Source organism: Narcine bancroftii, chromosome 12, assembly GCF_036971445.1.
Source record: "Narcine bancroftii isolate sNarBan1 chromosome 12, sNarBan1.hap1, whole genome shotgun sequence".
Lineage (NCBI taxonomy): Eukaryota > Metazoa > Chordata > Chondrichthyes > Torpediniformes > Narcinidae > Narcine > Narcine bancroftii.
In genome coordinates this window covers 84,731,774-84,751,851 of record NC_091480.1, presented here as the reverse complement: position 1 = coordinate 84,751,851, position 20,078 = coordinate 84,731,774, and the positions used below count along the sequence as shown (strand labels likewise).

Here is a 20,078-nt window from a genome sequence, read left to right as displayed (position 1 = left end):
TTTGTACTCAGGATTTCCTCAAGGTTTTGATTTAAAAAAAAATTTACTTATCAATTTGCCTTTTTGTTAAAATTTTGAGGTGTATTCAATAAAATGCTGAATGCTATGATGATCGGGACATCAAAGGTTTCCAATCCCTTGATCTGTACTTTTGTAAGACTGGATCACCTGGTTTACTTCAGTGTTTAACTGTATCAGTATGTTTTACGATTCAATATCCTCCAATAAAATAACTGTAGAAGCAGCTAAAGTAAATTGCATAACAACCCCCCAGTTTCTTTTTGACATTAGGAGAGGTTAATTTAGCCCATTGTGTCGTTGTTGGTTCTCAGAGCAATTCTATTTCCCTGTAGACTATTCTCTATCGCATGCCCATCGACTTCTTACTACTTGCTGTCCTGATTAGGGGTAATTTGCAACGACCAAGTAATATATCTTTGGAACGGGAGAGGAAACCAGAGCCAATGCAAACTGTACAGACGCTGACTGGAGGGAGGAAGTTGTTACACCAAATTACAGTAAAAGTTCCCACTGTATACAGATTGATTTTGCTGCTCTTCTTGTTACAGCAATTGGTTCAAGCTTTTGCAAGAAAAATAGGAGCTGAATTTCTGAGTACCTTTTCACCCAGTACGACCCATATAATCATGAAAACAGGTGTAGTATTATTTTGCTTGCTTTATCTTTTGAATTTTTAAAATTCAAATAGAATGACGGCCATTTTCCCAGCTAGCTCGCTCTGGTGCTCGTGCTGTTCATGAGCCTCCTTCCCTTCAGTAAGTCTCCTACCATCCCAATTTCTGTGGCTTCAGATGAAACAAACGGAATGCTTACACGACTAAAAGTAAGAATATTAATTGGGAAGTATGCATAGGGAATTGAAGAATTGTACAAACTGCATTTAATAGAAATCTTTATTGGTTGAAATGCTTGTTTTTAATTTGATCAGAATTCACATTGCACTTGCACCAAATTGAGCACCTGCAATTTTATTTAATTATCAGATCCCCTGAGGATCCCAGTATTTTGCATGTCAAGCCATTTTAAAAAAAAAACTTGACTGCTCAGATTGTTTTGTACGATAAGTTGTCGAATATTCATCTCTGAAAAATGTACTGTAGCTTTGAGGATTTTAGCACAGGACACAAATGGTGAAGTGGAATATAACAAATAGAGGACTGTGAGCCAACAATATAAGGAAGTAGTCATAGAAGTAAAGCCACACAGTTCCTCTTGCATTCAATAAGATGATTGCTGATCTTTGCCTTCAACCCATTTTCCTGCCCTTCGAATCCCATATCATGGCTTGGCTTCACGAATGGATCATAGACATGTCCTTCGAGCCTGCACAATGGTTTTTGTTTTTTAGGTAGAGTAGTGTGTGTGCAGTACTGGCCCGACCCTTTACACCCGCGATTTATCTGCCATGGCCTAGCACGCTGGAACAGTGGCAGCCAGATCCTTGGGTCATGGGTATTACTTTGGAGTGTCCTTCTAGATGGATGGCTTGATGAGGCTAACGAACCCCATTTGCCTGGGTTTGAAATCGGTTTTCCATCTCTTGGGCTGGCTGTCAACCATGGCAAACAAGCCCAGCCAACCCCATCCAGTTATACTGCCGGACACTCGATCATGCCATGATATAGCAAACTGAAAAAGGGGGACACCGGCGAGAAGGTGTTTCCTCGCAGTGATCACTACACCAAGAAAGGAGAGGCGATGTATTACTCATGCACTTTCCCTGGTGAGCAGAACATTAGGCCCAGACCTCACCCACACTCGTATCCCATATGATTCATGACATAATACATGGCTGGAGGTAAGAGGTGGTGGGGATGAAATCTTTATCTTATATACAGGTATATTGAATATCCTATATATTTTTTTAAAGTTTAAAGAATTGTGAAAGCCACATTGGTATATCAGTACAATCTTTCATTTCTTTTTGCTCTTTTAGATGCAGATTTTGTTTGCGAAAGGACACTAAAATACTTCATGGGAATAGCAGGGAGGCGATGGGTTGTCAGTTATGAGTGTAAGTAAAGTTTATCAAAGTATGGTATTGGAAACATCAATTACATCAAAATGTTGACATCTTGAAAAGAAACTGCTGATTGAATAACTGAGAAATTAAGAATTTCCGAGCAGAAATATACTTACAAAAATTAGAACTCACACGTTTACAGCATCCTTCATCACGAATGAAGTACCTTATTTTGCATGGAGAAAAGGCCTACGCATTACTGCCAGGATGATACTCGCAATTTGTTGGGCTTGGGTTGAGACAAATTGTTGGCCAGTGCACAGGGAAAATTCCACTGAGGCAGCAGGTATTTCGTTGATTCTTTTATGCTCACCTGAGAGAGTTGACGTGGCCTCCATCTAACCTGCCATTTGAAAGGCATCAGCTGACAGTATTTCATGCATAAAAAGTAGTGTTGCATTGGATAAAGGACTTTTTACTCCGAAGCAGGTCTTAAATCACAAAAATTCTAAATTTGAAATTTAAACTGCTGTTCGAAGATTAGTGTTATGAGATTATCTTTGGGGAAAACTGCTTTAGATCTGAACACAAAAATATAATAATCAAATAATTCTCATGATTGAAACCTTAACTGATTCCATATCATACTTGCTTAAATAATTGCATTAATTTATTTTCAGGGGTAATTAGAAGTTTTCGGGAAGGCTCAGTAATTGATGAGGTAAGATCATTTTTATTTATTTATTCTAGTGATACATCACTGTTACAGGCCCTTCTGACCCACAAGTCAGTGCTGCCCAAATACACCAATTAACCTACAAACCCCATACATTTTTGGAGGGTGGGAGGCAACCAGAGAACCCGGAGGAAACCCACGCAGGGTTCAGTGAGGAGAAACAAGCCCAGGTCACTGACGCGGCAATATCGTTGCACTAACCGCTATGCTAGCCGTGCTACCCTTTCAACACAATCTGTTTAGCTTTGCAATTCAGTGTGAAAATTTGGATCAAGCAGAAATGCAGGAATATATACCTGTACATTTAATTTGTATAGGTGCACTTGCATCAATCTTGAAATGGGGTATTGAACAGAAAACTAACATTTTTCTGAAAACTTTCAGCTTGATTTTGAGGTGAGAGGTGACGTAATCAATGGAAGAAACCACAATGGTCCAAGAAAAGCAAGAAATACAGCTGATGGAAAAGTAAGATCATAGGCTTGTAATGCCAGCTGGGTTTTTTCACCTTTTCTCCCCATCCTCTTTCAAGGGAACATGCTGTTATATCATTTGCTTTCCAATTAAAAATATTTTGAATTCCCATGATGACTTCTCTCTGCTGACTTCATGTCAATTCATTAATTTCTTCCGATGTAATAGCTGAGCAAATGATTGTCAACTGGGATAATACAAACTGTTCTTGGATGGCTGCGAAATGTGTGAAGAGGGAATTGTGGTTTGTTGGTCAACTTTTAAATGAAGAGCTAAGCGCTCAATAAAGAAACCCAGCTAATCTGATGGAGTCGGGATGTGTGGCAGAAAGAAGACAATCACCAATACTTCATGTAATACAGTTACTGATCACTTTTTAAAAACACCCCAGTATCAACTGCAAATCAGTGCTTAAACAACAACAAAGGGAAGGCTTTTTAAGCATGAAATGACGTTTAATTCTTACCAAAAGACAACCTAAACAAAATAAGATAAATTCAACACCAAAAACTCAAATTTCTACTCTGGTTTTTCCAAAATTCCAAAGTTTTTTCAACCTGTGACGTCAGTTCGGCTCTGAAAAATGTTGGATAACTGAGGATTTCTGATTGTTTCAAATATTCTCATTTATCCAAACTTTTTCAGAGATAAAATGACATAATTTTGGGTTTCAAATTTTTGGGGAAAAATTAGCATTTCTGACTTTTCCAAAAAAAATGTCAGTCAAATAGGCGTCAATTCTAGGTCCAAAAAATTTTGGATAACTGAGGATTTCAGTTAATCTGTTTTTCGATAATCATCGTTGTACTATATTAGAAGATCCAAAGTCATTTAACTGCAAAACAATTATTGATGGGATCTAGTTAATGCAATTTAACCTAGTGCTATAAAATGGATTACTAAATGATTAACAAAAAACTGGAGAATTTTATTGCAGTTTCTTGATTACATGGTAACTTGTCAGCATTTTATTGCACATTTCTCACAATTATTAGATTATTATTTTGTCTCGAGAACAGGTTCTGTAATAAAATGGAAACAAAATGGAATGTGTTTGGAAGAATATATTTAACCTATCCATTACAAATGCAGATAATTACATATTTTGTAGTAAAATAGGAAAATCTGTAGATGCCGTGGTTGAAGTTAAAAAAAATACACAACTCTGGAGAAACTCAGCAGGTCGAACAGTACCTAACAACTTTCCACAGGATCCCACTACCTGACACGTTATCCACTCATCCCTCCCCACCAATCCCTCTCCTTCCCCAGCACCTACCCCTGTGGCCGTAGGAGGTGCCACAATTGCGCCCACACCTCCCCCCCTCGGCACAGTCCAGGGGGCCCCCAGCAGGCCTCTCAAGTGAAGCAACATTTGTGTATCCGCAGGACTCATTTACTGCATCTAGTGCTCCCTTTGGGTGCAGATTGAGAGATCGTTTTGCTGAGCACCTTCACTCTGTCCACATTAGTGACAGAGACCTCAGTGGCCAACCATTTCAGTTTGTATCACACTCTAATTACTTGCATGTTTGTCCATGGACTTGTGTCCTGTCCCACCAGGACCACTTGCAAATTGGAGGAACAACACCTGATTTTAACATCTGGGCACCCTCCAACCAGAAGACACTAACAACAACTTCTCCTCTTTCCCCTCCCTCCTTCCCTTCTCATTTCCAGTTCTCCCCCCCCCCCAACTTCCTTCACCTAGCCATCACTCTTTCCCTTAATTACTGCTGTCCCTTCCCTCCCTTCTCCTCCTATCACCCCCCCACCTTAATCTTTTGCTCGGATGCCTGCCGACATTTTTCCATACCTTGATGAAGGGCTCAAGCCCAAAATGTTGGTTATCTATCTCTATATTTGTTATATCGAGGAGTTTCTCCAGCATTGTGTGCTTTTGATTACATATTTTGCTTTTGTTAATTCCATTATTGACGGCAATCTGTTTTCTCTCCGGTCAGATGAGCAAATCCTAGTTTACAGAGTTTGGAAAATAGGAGTATAACACACTCATTCATGCCATAATTTCTTATTTCCAATACTGCAATATAGGTATCTCTCTCATTTTTAAAAATTCTCATTTTTGATTTCTGTCACTTCTATTCTCAACCGCTTATCCTACTCCTAGTCCTTAAACTCTTCCAAATTTGCACTGTCTGTATGCGGCCCCTTGGTACATCCTTGCCACCCATTTTCTCACTGGCTTATCACTTACCTAATATAAACAATTCAAACATTTCAGAACATGCTAATATACATATTCGGAAAAACCTTGCCTCTTCAGTGTGCGTCACCTGTTCTACATTTTCATCATGTTGTCCATTCACATGGGAATTCACCTATTTGCTCAATTTAATGTTTCTTCCATTCCTCATGTAGCTTGAGAATTTTTCAGTTTTAGTGCTACAAAGAGAGAGAACTATGTAGAAGAATTTATGTTTAATATTAATCAGTTCTCACATTTCAGATAATATTTGTTTTTAATTATTTCTCAGCTGCTGTTGCACCATTATGAGATTTGTTGTTATGGTTCCTTTACGGGTATGAGTCGAGGTAAGAGTTTTCAATTGTTTCCGTCTTTTGTGAGAGCAATAAGGGCAACAACCATTTAATGCCAGCGTTTGGATCCAAGGGGTGTGGTTGATTACACTTAAGCAAGAATCGAAATCCTAAATGATCTGTTTTGGTTACAATTATGTGTACAATATATGTACCATCATGTGTAAATATAGATGATTTCGATGGTTACAGTGGTTCTTTGGGAATGAAAAATGTATTTGATCAGTGCATCAAGATTGGATTTCTGATTTCCTTTTGGCTAATAGTTATTACAACAGACAAATTGCTGGTAGAGTATGCTGCTTTTTATATTCTTCAGTATAACTAATACATGAAGATGATTAGGAGTATGAGTCGGCCACTTTGAGGCTGCTCTGCCATTCATCAAGGTTCCAACTAAACTCCTTTCTTTGTAAAATATTTTTATTGATGTTTATTATTAGACATGATGAACACTTAAACAATACAGTTATATATTGTGCTATAAGAGCATATGCAGTAACATTAAAATTTTTATACCTTAAACCTTCAGAAAAATATCAGATCATTCGTAATTTAAAAAAAAGAAAGCTCCTTAAACGATAAAATTCCACATTTAATTTTCCAAGCTCAGTAACGTGAACACTATAACTTCATTTAATTTGGGTGCCTTGCTGTTGATCATGTCTCTCCATCTGTCACGATCTCTGACCCTCCAAATTGTAGTTGTTGCCTCCCCTGTTCTCCTTTGGTGAAGGCTCCATCTTTGAGCTGAGACCATCGTCAACTTTGAGATCATGATTATATGACGTAAAAATACTGGTGGTTTCCTGTTGTCTTCTTCAGTTGCAGTGTCTGTATTGGACGCGTAACTCTGGCCATTGATCAGTAGATTCATCTGCCCAGCATTTTCAGTTTTACAACCATAAATTCCAATTGTAAAAATCCACTTGTTTAAAAAAAAACGTCCACCATCTTTGCATGATCCTGATTGGGAGGCTAAACAGGTTCTACACCTTGCCTAAGGGTGACCTGTAGGCTATCAGACGGAAAGAGGGCTTTATGCCTCCTTTTGCTGATCAATTGCACAGCACCAACACAGACTTGTATTTGATTGTTATAAAATGTTTCCAAACGTAAATTAAGGACGTTTACGTTATTTCAATGCTGACTGCATTTTCCCATGGTCATATAATAAACTTACCGTGCAAACCTACTTTCCCACGGTCAAATAGTATTAATAAATGAATAATCAAAATAGGTGAAAACTGTCAGCATTTATAAAGTAAGATTAATAGAATCTAGTTAAATCTTTAACATCAAACAAAAAGAGTAAATTAAATAGTTAAAATTAAAAAAAAACACTTAATTATTAAGTCAATTAACTCTTCAATTTAACACCAAAAAAGAGAACTAACAAAAAAGCCCTTTTAAGATGAGAACCACTTAAGACACAGACTATTAGTTCATATCAAACTTGAAGTTGAAACGGAGTCAGCCAAAACTTTGCAAGCTTGATTCATGGAATTCAAAACTTCTGGCCATTTTCCAAGGTGATTCGCAGACGGGCTGAATACAATGAAGCAGGTCTAAATCCTTCCTTGTATAACTCAGTCATAACTTTCCATATCTCCCTAACTTCAAAGCAAAAATCTTCAACGAATCTAATTTGTTGATCCTGATATTTCAAACTGCTATTCTGACGAGCTTCATGAATAACACAATCCTTCTTTTGATAGAAATGAAAACAGAATTACTGAATGGATGATGTTCAGAGGTTGGCTTAGGAACTAGAGACCGGTGTGCTCGGGCTTGGTAGCAAAAATTCTCTTTCAAGCACTTCCACGAGTAAATTTGAGAAGAAATCAGTTAACTTGCCTTTCTCGATATCTTCCTTACCAGCAGTAATTGAAAGACACACAAACAGTTTTAACTCAAAATTTATTAACAGTTGTCAATAATATAATTATCTCAATAAACTCAACACCCAAATGTGAGCCTTTATGGCAACTATATACTAACAATGGATATTTATAGTGTGTATGTAGGGTGAAAAAATACTCAGACCCTTACAGTCTAAGCCTAAATGCCCCAAAATAAATTCCCAAAACAAAACCCCAAGTCAGTCTCACCAAATAATTCAGTCAAAAGAGCAGTCCATGGAATCAGGTCTCCAGGCTTTAATGTCATAGTTAAGTTGTGCGCAGGTCTTTGAGTTGAATATTGGAAAAAGATGACTGCTGTCAGTAGCAAATTTACGACCTTGGCAGATGAATACAGGAGACTTTCCTTACTTTCTCGTGTAGTAACGACCACCTTCAGTTTTCTCACAAGGGACTTTCTCACAGTGGTCTTGTGTGTGATTCTGAACCATGTGGTCCATTCTTAAATTCCCTCTGAAGTGATCTAGCAAACCACTCATTTAAATTATCACTGTGGTATTCAGATGGAGAAGGAATTAAGCTGAATGTACCATCTGGCTTCAGCCTTGGCACCGATTTCAGATGTGGCAAAGCTTGGTAAAATTGTCCAAACCATCTGGGGACTGGTGTCTAAATTGGGAGCACAGGCCGCTCACCTTGTGTAGTCAAGCTCATGCAATCATACCTCACAGACTACGTGACGGGGTAAAACACAAAATTCTGCAGACACAGTGATTGAAGCAAAAAGATGATGCTGGAGAAACTCAGCAGGTCAAACAGCATACTTTGTATAGCAAAGATAAAGATGCATCCCCAATGATGTGGGCTTGAGCCCTTCATCATGGTATAAGCAAAATGTAGGCAGGTGTCTGAGGTGAAGGGGAAGAGCACAGGCCAACAGGCAAGAGGTAATCAGTGGATAAGGGAAGGAGGGTAGAACAGTAAATTGGGAGGGGGAGATGGCTCTAAATGGAGAAGGAAGTGGGTGGACAGCTAGAGGTAAAGAGACAGGGATGGGGTGAACGGGGAGTGGTCTAGTAGAATCTGGACACATTGATGTTAATGCCATCTGGTTGGAGAGTAAGACTGACTAAGACAGTCCTCCCAAGAGAAGCAACATTTGTGTATCCGTGGAAGTCACCTACTGCATCTGGTGTTCTCGTTGTAGACTTCTCTATGTTGGAGAGATTGGACGCAGACTGGGAGATCACTTCGCTGAGCACCTTCGCTCTATCCTCATCAAGAATCGAGATCTCCCAGTGGACAACCAATTCAATACTGAGTCCCACACTGAAATGTCTGACCATGTCCTTGTGCTCTGCCAAACCAAGGTCACCCATAAATTTATAAATTTGAAGAACACCACTAAATATTCAGTCTTCGCACTTTCCAACTAAATAGCGTGAAGATCGACCTCTGGTTTCAGCAAGACCACTCCCTGTTTTCCTTCTCTTCCCTATCAGGGTCTCCTTTCCTCCAGCTCTCCATTCACTGAGCCATCCCTCCTCCTCCTGATTACTGTTGGGCCTTCTTTCCCCTATTGACCTATCAGCTCCTGCCTCTAGGACTGTGCTCCTCCTCCTGCTCTACCACCATTTTATTCAAGTACTTGCATACATTTAGCTTGTATCTTGATGAAGGACTCGTGCAAAACATTGGTTTTGTATCTTTATTGTTCTATATAGACAATGTGCTGGTCACGGTTAGATTCCCTGGGTGTACCTTTTGTTATTGGCAGAACCAACCATTCATAAGTAGGTGGGAATGGCTCATGGAGTCCTCACCATTGACCTCGACTTGTGCTGTTCCATGGTGGATGGCACTTGAATCACAAAGGAATTTATAGTTGCCATGGTTGCAACTTGAATCACAAGGCACAGTATGTATTTTGGCGGATTTTGATTTCCAACACCAGGAATAACTTGAGAGCAACACCAAAGATTGAGCTGACCAAGAGCTGAAGAACTTGGCAGCCTGTCTGCAATAGGTAGTGAATCTTCTAACACTCGGGATGCAGTTACCTAACATAGTCCATGTGGAGACAAATTCCCATCTGTACACAAATCTGCACTGCAATGGTGGGATGTAGGATATAGGTCAAAACTCTTGAGACCCTTGTAGGATATAGGTCAAAACTCTTGAGACCCTCACCATCACAGAAGTCTCGGGCAATTTTGTTTGCTCCGTATGAGATATTGCAATTGTAAAAGCACAGAAATGCTTTCAGTGCTCATAGGAGGTAAAGATATATTACCAATGTTTTGTGCCTGTGCCCTTCTTCAAGGTATGGAAAAAGTGGGCCTGAATAAAAAGAAATGGTAGGGGGATGAGTGCAGACAAAAGGTGATAATTGGATATGGAAGAGGCCAGAAGAAAGGAAAGGATGGATAGGGATAGGGGAGAACTAGGGACCACATAACAACTCAGCTGAGGCTTTGAACAGCTGTGCTCAGAACTTGCTGCAACTCAAGCTATGCTATTCCAGTGCAGTTGCAAACACAGAGTATTTAGCCAAAAAATATGGAAAATTGCTGAAGTATGACCAGTTTGCAAAATGTTGCAAGATGTTTAATGTTCTGCGCTTCCTCTTCATCATCAACCTGTGCTTTGCCGCCTTGTTTATATTTTGCCAGCACCACACAACCTTGGCTTCTGTCTGGGCTATAGACTTGAGTTTTGGATGAGGTTAGAGTGATCATCTTTGATTGAACCTGGCATCAGGCCCCCTGTTAAAACTGATGACAATCGCCTTCAAAAGGATCATTCTTTCATGGCTCGCGTTCTATCTTGCACAAAGTAAGATGGTTGTGGTTGTTGGAGGTTATTCAGGGAGTGATCTTGTTAAGACCCTTTCATCAATGACCATCCTTCCATTATAAGGGATGTCATTGATAATTCCAATCCATTCATACTTCCTCAGCAATGGTAGCAATTGATTTTCACCGTGGCTGAGATATGGAAATACATTATCTTTCTATCCATATTGTTAATAAATGGATCTGATCACAGAAAAAAAATGGCGGTTTCAGTGTTTCAGTGAAGATGAGAAAAATAAATGGAATGTTTCTTGATTGTTGAAAAAACGTTTAGTGAGCATCTTACCCCCTTTTTTAAATAAACACTTTCATCTACCTCATTAAACTACTTTCATTGATAGCTAAAAGCAGGTTAAAAATAAATCAAAACAGTTGTGCATCTGGTCTTTATCGTCACTAAATTCCAGTTGCAACCATGGCAACTATAATTACCTTTAAGCATTCTGGAATGTCATTGCAGAATAAATTCACCGATGCTACTCGGCTGACCTAATCAAAATCACTTCCACAGCCAATAGTTCACTTTTCTACTTGCCTTCCCAGTGAAAGGAAATCAACAAATCATCCCTGGGAAGATTGCTCTGCTTTCAAAGGGAACAAATTCGACACTGATGCCAGCCAGTGACATTATTCCATGCTTCAAAAAGCAAAACATTCAAAATGTGAAGTCGAAATATATACCTTCCGATACTGTTTACTTCTCCAGGTCTTGCTCTCGCATCCTTTCGAAAGAAGCACATAGTACTAAGAAAACTGCACAATTCACTATTTTACCATGCAAATTTTGGCATTAATTACATGGTGTGAATGAGCCAATTGACTCAAGTGATTTATGCTCTCTTTGAGCTTGTTTGTTGAATCAAAGGGGAAAGATAAAAAAGACTTTGTGGTTACATCTGGTGTCATTAGAATTAGGTTTGAGGAATGATATCATTATAAATTACTGCAAAAGTCCATTGCTGCTGTCTCAGTAGTTGGTTTGCATGCTACCAAATCTGGAGACAGTCCATCTGATTTGATTTGGGGATGTCCAGGTTGATTTTTTTGTTTAAAAAAAAAAAAAAAAAAAAAAACCTCCTAAACTTCATAGCACTTGCGTCATATCTCTTCAGCTACACACCAAGTACTTTCTCGGTGTTAGAATTTCCTCGATCCTTTCAGACTCCTTCCACTCTTTCTTTTTCCTCATCTCCTATCCAAACCATCCAGCTCTTGTAAGATCACATTTCCTAATTTCTGACACCTCTGCTGAGCTAAATGTGGCCTTTAATCTACACAGGACTCTCATAATTTGTAGGGCCCCATTCAAGTCTTTCCTTGATCGCCAATGTCCCAAAGAAAATGAGTCCCATTTTATCCACGCTTGCCACTTTTCTACTTTTATAACATTTTTTAAATTTTCACTGTACCTTGTATTGCAATTACAGTTTTACATAAAGTTTGCATTCTACAGCAAATAAATCTAACCATTTTAAATCTACCACCTCAATACACCCTACCTTCAGGAAGTTATCAAGTGCTGAGGTCCTTCATATTTGCCATTTTAATATTCTCTTTTTCATTTTGTTGCACCTCCCTAATTATGTGTCACTTCTCTACACTGAATCCCATACATCTTAAGTACTAATTAAGATTATTAACATTAACAGTGAAAGTCTAGCAGGAATAAAATGTATAAATTTAACTTTGATTTGCTTACAACCAAATGATTGTTTTTTTTCTTCCATAAGCAGCCCATGTCAGTATCAAACTGAAGTGGAAAGTTAATTTTTGACTTTTTAAAACATGGGTCATCAAATGTGTTCAATCTCATAGAACCTATGAATAAAGTTGTTGACCAAGAACCAGAGTTTTGTATTGTTGGTCAAAAGATTATGGCAAGGTTATCGAGTGTCTGATTATGGAAAAAAAGATTTCCTCTGATTTCCCCAATAATTATCTGGTCTGATATTGTCAATAAAAATGAAATGTTTGTTGGCAAAAGTGGTGGGAATGAATGAGCTTTTATTTCAGTTGCTGAATGTGACTTGGACCACAGCTAATGTTACCCTTTTAATGTTACCTTTGACTTGAATACAAGATGACCTTTTGTACAATGTTCCCATTTATTGAACACCTCCTCCTCCCCTTCCCCATCAGCTGATAGCACAGCATACATGAGGTAACAATCCTCTGCTAGCACGTACATCATTAAATAGTCTGTGCGGCCAGTGGACTTGGCTTATCTTAAATTTTTATCTTGTATCTAGAAAATATTGAACAGAGTCGATCCTGATAATAAATGATGGATATACTTGTCAGTGAGACAATGCAATCATAATGTGCAAATTCTTGCACACTTTGGTGCTATACACTAGAGTTGGATGGTTACCATAATTTATAGTATGCATTATTAGATGACACTACTTCAAAGGAGTTATGGAACTTTTTTATAGGATATGAATATTTTCATCAAGGTAAGGACTTTCATTAATCACCAACTTAAATTAAGTGCGTAAGAATTTATTAAGTCTTCTCTACAAACTCTTTATCAGAAACTTCATCTTGCCAGATACAATTGAAATAATTAATTTAAAAAAAAAAAATTGGCATGTGGCACGTTAAAAGGCCATTATGACCCACGAGTTCGTGTTCCCCAATTTATACCCAATTGGTCTACAAGTCCGGTACGTTTTGAATGGTGGGAGGAAACCAGGGCCCCCAGGGAAAACCCACGCAGGCATGGGGAGAACATACAAACTCCTTACAGCTTAGGATTCAAACCCCAGACCCAATTGCTGGGTCTGTAAAGGCGTGGTACTAACCACTACGCCAAGTATAATATTTTAAAGATTTTCTCTATCAATTTTATGAGCACCTTTGTAATTTTTTTTGAAAAGAAAGTTACATAAAGTACAATGGATATATTTCTCCTGTCAAGTATGATTTTTTTATATAGTCTCCCTCCTGAAGTATTAGACTTTATAAGTAGCTATAAGAATGCCACTTTTTTCTCTGCTGAGAAGATCACTGTTTCCCTAATGTTTTCATTGTATAATGTTAGTTTTGCATAATTATAACTTAAGAGTACAGCGTTCTCTGAGCTAATTGGTAAAGTACATGGTTTACAAAAGTAAATATTAATCTTGAACGTTTGCACCATGATGCTACTGGAAAACACCACATTTCGTGACTTGGTCATGACAGTGAATTCTGATTCTTCTTAATTTTGTATGGTGAGCTTTGGAATATTTGAGTTCTTTGATGGATACTGCAATCAGAGGTTATTGGTCCTTTGCCTTGTCCTGTTGAAATTTCAAAAGCGTGCCACACCTGTTATTTCTCTAACCCAATTCCCACATATCTTGAATGCTTTCTTTTTCTCCACACTGCTTCCCTCCCCCCCCAAAAAAAAACTTAAACATGCTAGGAGACAGAAGTAAATGTTAATCTTGAAAAGCTTGAGCACCTTCTCAGACACATGCACAAAAACAAAAGTAGGTTCAAGGTTCCTTCAAGATGCAATGATAAGTGTTGTTTTACTGTTACTCCAGATGGCTGCATTTCCAGTATAGCTTATAACGTAGTATTGTTTCAGTTTAATGGTTTAGCTTTTTATGTTTCTCCTCCTGATTTAAGAGCCGACTTGTAAATGAATAAAAAGGGCTAGAAATTTGTTGCTTTTGTATATTAAATGCAAAATATTGTGACATGCATGCACGACGCTCCACCTCTGAAATTCTATTCCATTGAATTCAATGGAGCAGAATTTAACCAAGAAGATGTATCCCATATTTAGCATAGGTAACAGGTTGTGACTATCTATCTAAAAGATCTTTGTTTCTGTAATGACGTTGAACAGCTACAACGATGACCATTACATCCCCCCACCCCCCCCCCCCCCCGCCCCCCGGTGCAGGAGGATACTTCAGCAGGATTTTACAAATTCATTTTGTGTATTTGAAGAGCCTTAGGTCTTTATTTTGTCCATTCCTTTCTGTGCTACCTTACCCAAGTTAAAGGTCATGGTATCACACAGTAGATTACTGGAAAATGTAATGCTTTACTATTTGTGACATTAGAGCATACAGTATTAGTATTATGGACTAGACCTTGTACTTTGCAGAAAGCCAATCTTCCTGTTGAGGAGGTGTGGCACTAAGAGTCTAGGCAACTATTAAAGCCTTTCACCTCCTCAGAAGAATTTCTGATCATTTAAATTCCTCTTTGGAGACGTGTCATCAACTAATCACCTTGAAAATGAATTAGAATGGATCTAATGCACGATATTTTAAAATCAAAGTTACATATCTTTGCCTTTTACCTACAATATTTATTTCTCATTAAAAGTAATGGAAGACAAATTGGAGAATGTGTCTGCCCAATGGAAGAGATGGTGTGCAAGAAAAATAATATACAGTGTGTGAAGCCTAATGTTTTTGTTGAAAAATCACAAAATGTTCAATTTTTAAGTACAACAATGGTACCTGGGTTTAAGCATCTAGAGTATAGGGAGAGATTGGACAGATTAGGTCTTTATTCTTTGGAGCGTAGAAGGTTGAGAGGGGATTTGATGGAAGTATTTAAGATTATGAAAGGGATAGACAGAGTGGATGTGGATAGACTATTTCCGTTAAGAGGAGGAAAGATTAAAACAAGAGGACATGAGTTAAGAATTAAGGGGCAGAGGTTTAGAGGTAACATGAGGGGGAACTTCTTTACTCAGAGAGTGGTAGCCGTGTGGAATGATCTTCCGGGAGAAATAGTGGCGGCGGAGTCAATTGTATTATTTAAGAAAAGGTTGGACAGGTATATGGATGAGAAGAAGATGGAGGGTTATGGGCATTGTGCAGGGAGGTGGGACTAGAAAGGGGTGTTTGGTTCGGTGTGGACTAGAAGGGCCTAATGGCCTGTTTCCGTGCTGTAATTGTTATGTTATGTTATATTGAAGATTTGTGGCATTGTCCAATGAGCATTAAGTAAACCATGATATTGAGGATTTGTGGCATTGCCAATGCGCATTAAAGTCGTATACTGTTTGCATAACATTTATTTTACAATGATCTCATGCATACTTGAGGTTGAGAATTAGTTTTAAAGTTAAAACTGAACGTTGCTACCCGAAAAGTAAACATTACCTGGTGGATATTGCTTTATTTTCCAGATCAGCTGGAGTGGATGATAGAACTCTGTGGTGCCTCAGTAATAAAGGAACCTTATTTATTCACCTATAGCCCTGTAAGTGTAAGAAAATATTTACTTAATAGAAAATTGGATGTTAATAGGAATAAACTAAACATGTTTTTAAATGTTCCATTGATACTTCTCCCCAATACATTTTACATCTGCTGTTTAGACTTTTTGTCTCCCCCACCACACACCTTGCTGTTGCGATTGGTGAAGAATTCTATTCAATCTTTGCAAATTGTTTGGCAGCGCTAACCTTCCCTTGGGTATTTCCACAGGACTGAGTGTGACTTGTTTTCACTGTCACTCTTGCACATGCTAAGGTGACAGCAAGCCTGTGTCCAGTCCATAAACACTGTCATGAATGAAACTTGGGCAAATCAGTGGAGTTTTTTTTTGGAAACCAGTTTCTCTCTGTACACAGCTTAGGTGTGAACTCTGCAGTTAAAATTTGATCATCTATTATGGTCAGGACTTTGATAGTGGACTGGTGGATGATATCTTGTGTTAATTAATTAAATTTTATGATGTCATAGTATTATAATAAAATCTCCTTTGAACTCAGTAAGTTTCAGGGAAGCAAGGGTGTTGGTCCTATGAAGAGCCAGATGCAGAACCATCAGAATTTAGTGGATTATTGGATTTTACCAGATTTGCTACGATTCACAGCACAGATTTAAACATGCTACTAATGTCTTTAAGTACAAAATATTAAGAGAAATTCATTGATACTAAAAAGTTAAAACAATCGTCCTTGTCATTAGTGTTCAGTACTAGTCAGAAAATTAGCTGTTCCTGCACGTTCTGCTCCATTTAAAATCAATGGAATCAGATGTTTGGTTGAGTACAATCAGCTCTGATATTTACAGATGCAGCCAAAGACAAATTGCTTCTTAAAAGAATCAAATAGCTAGTATTCCACAAAGCTGCTGTGTTATTTTGAGGTTTTTTATTTTAGTTTTTATTGTAATTTAGACATACAGCATGTTAACAGGCCATTTCAGCCCACGGCCCTGTGCCACCCAATTGACCTGCACCCTTGGTACATTTTGAACAGTGGCAGGAAACTGGGAGCTCCTGGGGGAAACTCCACGGAGACACGGGGAAAAATCGCTGGTGCTGTAACAGCTTTGTGCTAATCATGCTGTTCCATTAGTTTAAAAAGTCGATTCATTACTCTTGCAAATGAATAAGCATACCTATAACATTTTGTAACCTCTTTCTACCTGTATGCATTCTTTTTGCTAGAACTGTACAGAGGTGGTATTGGTGCAACCTGATGCCAATCCAATACACACAGACTTCAGAGGTGAGTTTGGATTTAAATTCAAGATTTCTAACTTTATAGCACTGCTTATGCTTTTTGTAACCATTAACTTAGATTTTACAGAAATCCATTAATGGGAATGCATTAATCCCTACAATGACATTTGTCAAATATTTCCAGCAAATTTAATGCAGACAAAAAATTGCTAGAGGAGATCATGGGTAGTCAACATTTTAAATCAAAAATGGTTTGGCTTTACTGTGCTGCCTACTAATCTAATTTTACTAAATAATCTTTTATTAATCTAATCCAGGATCTTTCAAATGACTAGTTTGTCATACCAAGTTAGCTTTGATTATTAGTGTGGTGTTGGAAAATGGACTTAACTAGCTTCTGTGATCATTGCTTTGATGGGGAGACATGGGATGAGTTTAGGTTAGGAAGGGCCCTATTTTCTGACCGCTCCACCAAAGTTTGTCATTGAATACTATGCCGGAGAGTAATGTTAATTTTGATTTAATAATTGCATATTCCTAAAACAAAAATTGACAATGAATATAATTATTATCACAGCAATACAGAGACAATACAATGGTATTGTGGTTTCCCGAGAATGGATTTTGGATAGTATTGCATGTTATGAGAATCATCAATTAACAGCTTATCAGGTCTGCCTTCCAGACTGAAAGTCAGCACAATCTGGATATTCTGAAGGTGTGTTTGTTGTTTAAATTGAACTTGTATGTAATATAAATAGGCGTATTTGTTATTTAGGCATAATGTAAATAACTAAATGTGGTATTAAAAGAGTAAAATTCTGATCGTAAATGCAGAGCAGAATGTTATTTTAATACCTTTGAGTTTATTTTGTTGTAAATGCTTAGTGTTCACACATTATGCTAAATGTTGAGTCATGAAAATGTTTTGAGTGTTTTGAAACAAAATTTGTTTTTGTAGGGTGGGCCTCTCAGCAGTTAGTTCACATTATATGAGATAAAATTCAGCTTTGGAAATGGAGAAAAATGTTGTGTACTACCCTTGCAAATTCAAATGCTGAAATCTGTAATCAATTGCCATGATATTTTTGTCAGTTACAGTTTTTACTGACAAATATGAATGACCATTTTTTTTTTAGACTTTGTATTTCTGTACAAAATTAATCTGTCATACTTCCCAGATTTCTGTGATTTGCACAGAAGCTGTAGAATTCTTTCAATTGAGATGCACTTTACTGTGCTTTTTCTCTGCTCTTCCTTCCCTGTTGTGCCCTGGCCAGAAATGTAAAAGGAGGAATAAATGGCGCTCACCGATCTTTTTTAACCAGAAGGGTTCGCTTATGAAAAAATGTTTTGATTTTAACTTCTTCCTTGGCCCTCTTAAAGGGTCTGTTTTGATTGTAACCTCCTGGAATCTGAAATCCATTGACTTTTATTATCTTCATGCAGCATCAGTTTTCAACTTTATCAACTGCATCAAATTTAACATTTTTAAAGAAATTGGGATAACAAATGACAATTAAATAAAGTAAAAATTATTCATTTACAGTCTTGCTTTCTTAATAAACTGTAGCGCATTGGACAAATGTCAGCTGTTAAGGTGTACTGTATTTCCATCCCTTTTTTTTTTCTCCGTTGGTTTTTTTTGTAGAACATGTTACAGACACCAATGGCAACTAATTTCTACAATAAATCGAGATTTTCTGAATGAGAAAGTGGATGTTTAACCTAAAAATAGAGGGGTTGATTTCTATAGCTCCTCAAAATTTTAATTTGCTCAACAGCCCCAAATTCATTCTATTTATTGTACTAACCAAATTTTGTGTTCTCCAGTCTCTGTGATTTCTGTATTCCAAGCAGGTCACTCTTCCATGATTAAGTTTACTCTATTTACCCATCATTTGGGTTTTGAATGCAGGGGTGATCTTCACCCTTTAGATTTGATTTTCATATGACAGCAATTTCAAGTTAGAAATTTGAAAATATGATGGAAGTCTAAATGAAAGATTTGTATTTGTCTCTTCTGTAATTGAAATCATTTGGCAACTTGGTTTAAGTTGTGTAATTTGTCCTTTTGGCCAAAAGCATTAACAGCATTGTGACAATTTCTACGCTTTGTAATTAAACCAGTGGAAAAATTGGTTAAAAAAAAAACTTGTACCTGGACTATTCCCTTGCTGTGGTTTAATCTCTGGTCTGTCTTCAGCAGAAATCTTCTGTGGGCTGTATTCGCATTTTCAAGAGAGCTTCAGTGAATAACTTGTACTGTCAAATATTCACTGAAGTTATGTGGTGAGAAGGATAACTTTTTTTTAAAACTTGCTTTTGTCTGGATCAAACTGTTGAAGTTCATAACTCTACGTACAAAATCTGTAAATTCAACACCTTTGTCTTTGGGATGTTTGTAATTGATTAAACACCAAAATGTGACTTGTTGATTTGTGTGTATTAAAATGCAACCCCTTGCTTGACCTGTCAGTTTGATTCACAAAGTGAGTTCTTTAAAGAAACAGCTGAGTTTTTAATGATACAACTATTTACCAGTGCTTGCTATTAAAGTTTACAAGGCTTGAATTATTAAACTATGAATGCTTGGTGCTGCTTTCCTTCCTAAATACTGATTGCCTCCTATGGAAGAATTTGGGAATGTTGGTGATCCATTAAACCTCTCAGACGTTCTGGTCCATAGTATTGCTTTTCCACCAATGACTTTTCCAAATATGGTGGGAGGTGGAAGTGAAATAAATATGCTCCTTATGCATAATGTAATATTTTTTTTTTAAACTAAATGTAAAATATCTTTGTAAACCTGTATAAAATTGTATGCAATTAACAGTGATTAGTAGCATCCTACCTAAGATGCCTTTTATAAATTTAGTTGAAACTAATTTGGTTAAATAGCAGAAAGCATTTCATAGCTGCAGGTAAGTCAAACAATGAGATAAATTGAACGTTTTGTATCTGCCTATTTCTTGCTTTGTTGCTGTATATCCTTTGGAAAAGAGACTGCTTGAAGTAAATGAATGGGGTGGGACATCAAATGTAATTAAAATTGAAATTGTGGCCCAAGATGTAAATTATTAAACTGTCTACAGTACTTTTAAGAATAAACCATACATAAATGAACATCTGGTGTGCATTTCAATAATGGTCTGATACAAGGTCTTAAACCTGAA

At 37.5% G+C, this 20,078-nt stretch overlaps 1 protein-coding gene across 11 annotated transcripts in view; it reads left to right on the top strand.

The window, feature by feature from the left end:
- LOC138747772 (breast cancer type 1 susceptibility protein homolog) overlaps nucleotides 1-20,078 on the top strand; it is a 159,156-nt gene that overhangs the window by 44,618 nt on the left and 94,460 nt on the right. For 5 of the 11 annotated variants that reach the window (XM_069907341.1, XM_069907342.1, XM_069907343.1 and 2 more), the window contains 8 exons: nucleotides 570-657; nucleotides 1,958-2,035; nucleotides 2,665-2,705; nucleotides 3,105-3,188; nucleotides 5,693-5,750; nucleotides 15,617-15,690; nucleotides 16,888-16,948; nucleotides 17,480-20,028. In XM_069907341.1, coding sequence (XP_069763442.1) covers nucleotides 570-657; nucleotides 1,958-2,035; nucleotides 2,665-2,705; nucleotides 3,105-3,188; nucleotides 5,693-5,750; nucleotides 15,617-15,690; nucleotides 16,888-16,948; nucleotides 17,480-17,592 — 597 coding nt within the window. In that variant the 3' untranslated portion in view covers nucleotides 17,593-20,028. Of the gene's footprint in view, nucleotides 1-569; nucleotides 658-1,957; nucleotides 2,036-2,664; nucleotides 2,706-3,104; nucleotides 3,189-5,692; nucleotides 5,751-15,616; nucleotides 15,691-16,887; nucleotides 16,949-17,479; nucleotides 20,029-20,078 lie in introns of those variants that run through there. The other 6 variants (XR_011347651.1, XM_069907338.1, XM_069907336.1 and 3 more) reach the window with 4 other exon arrangements.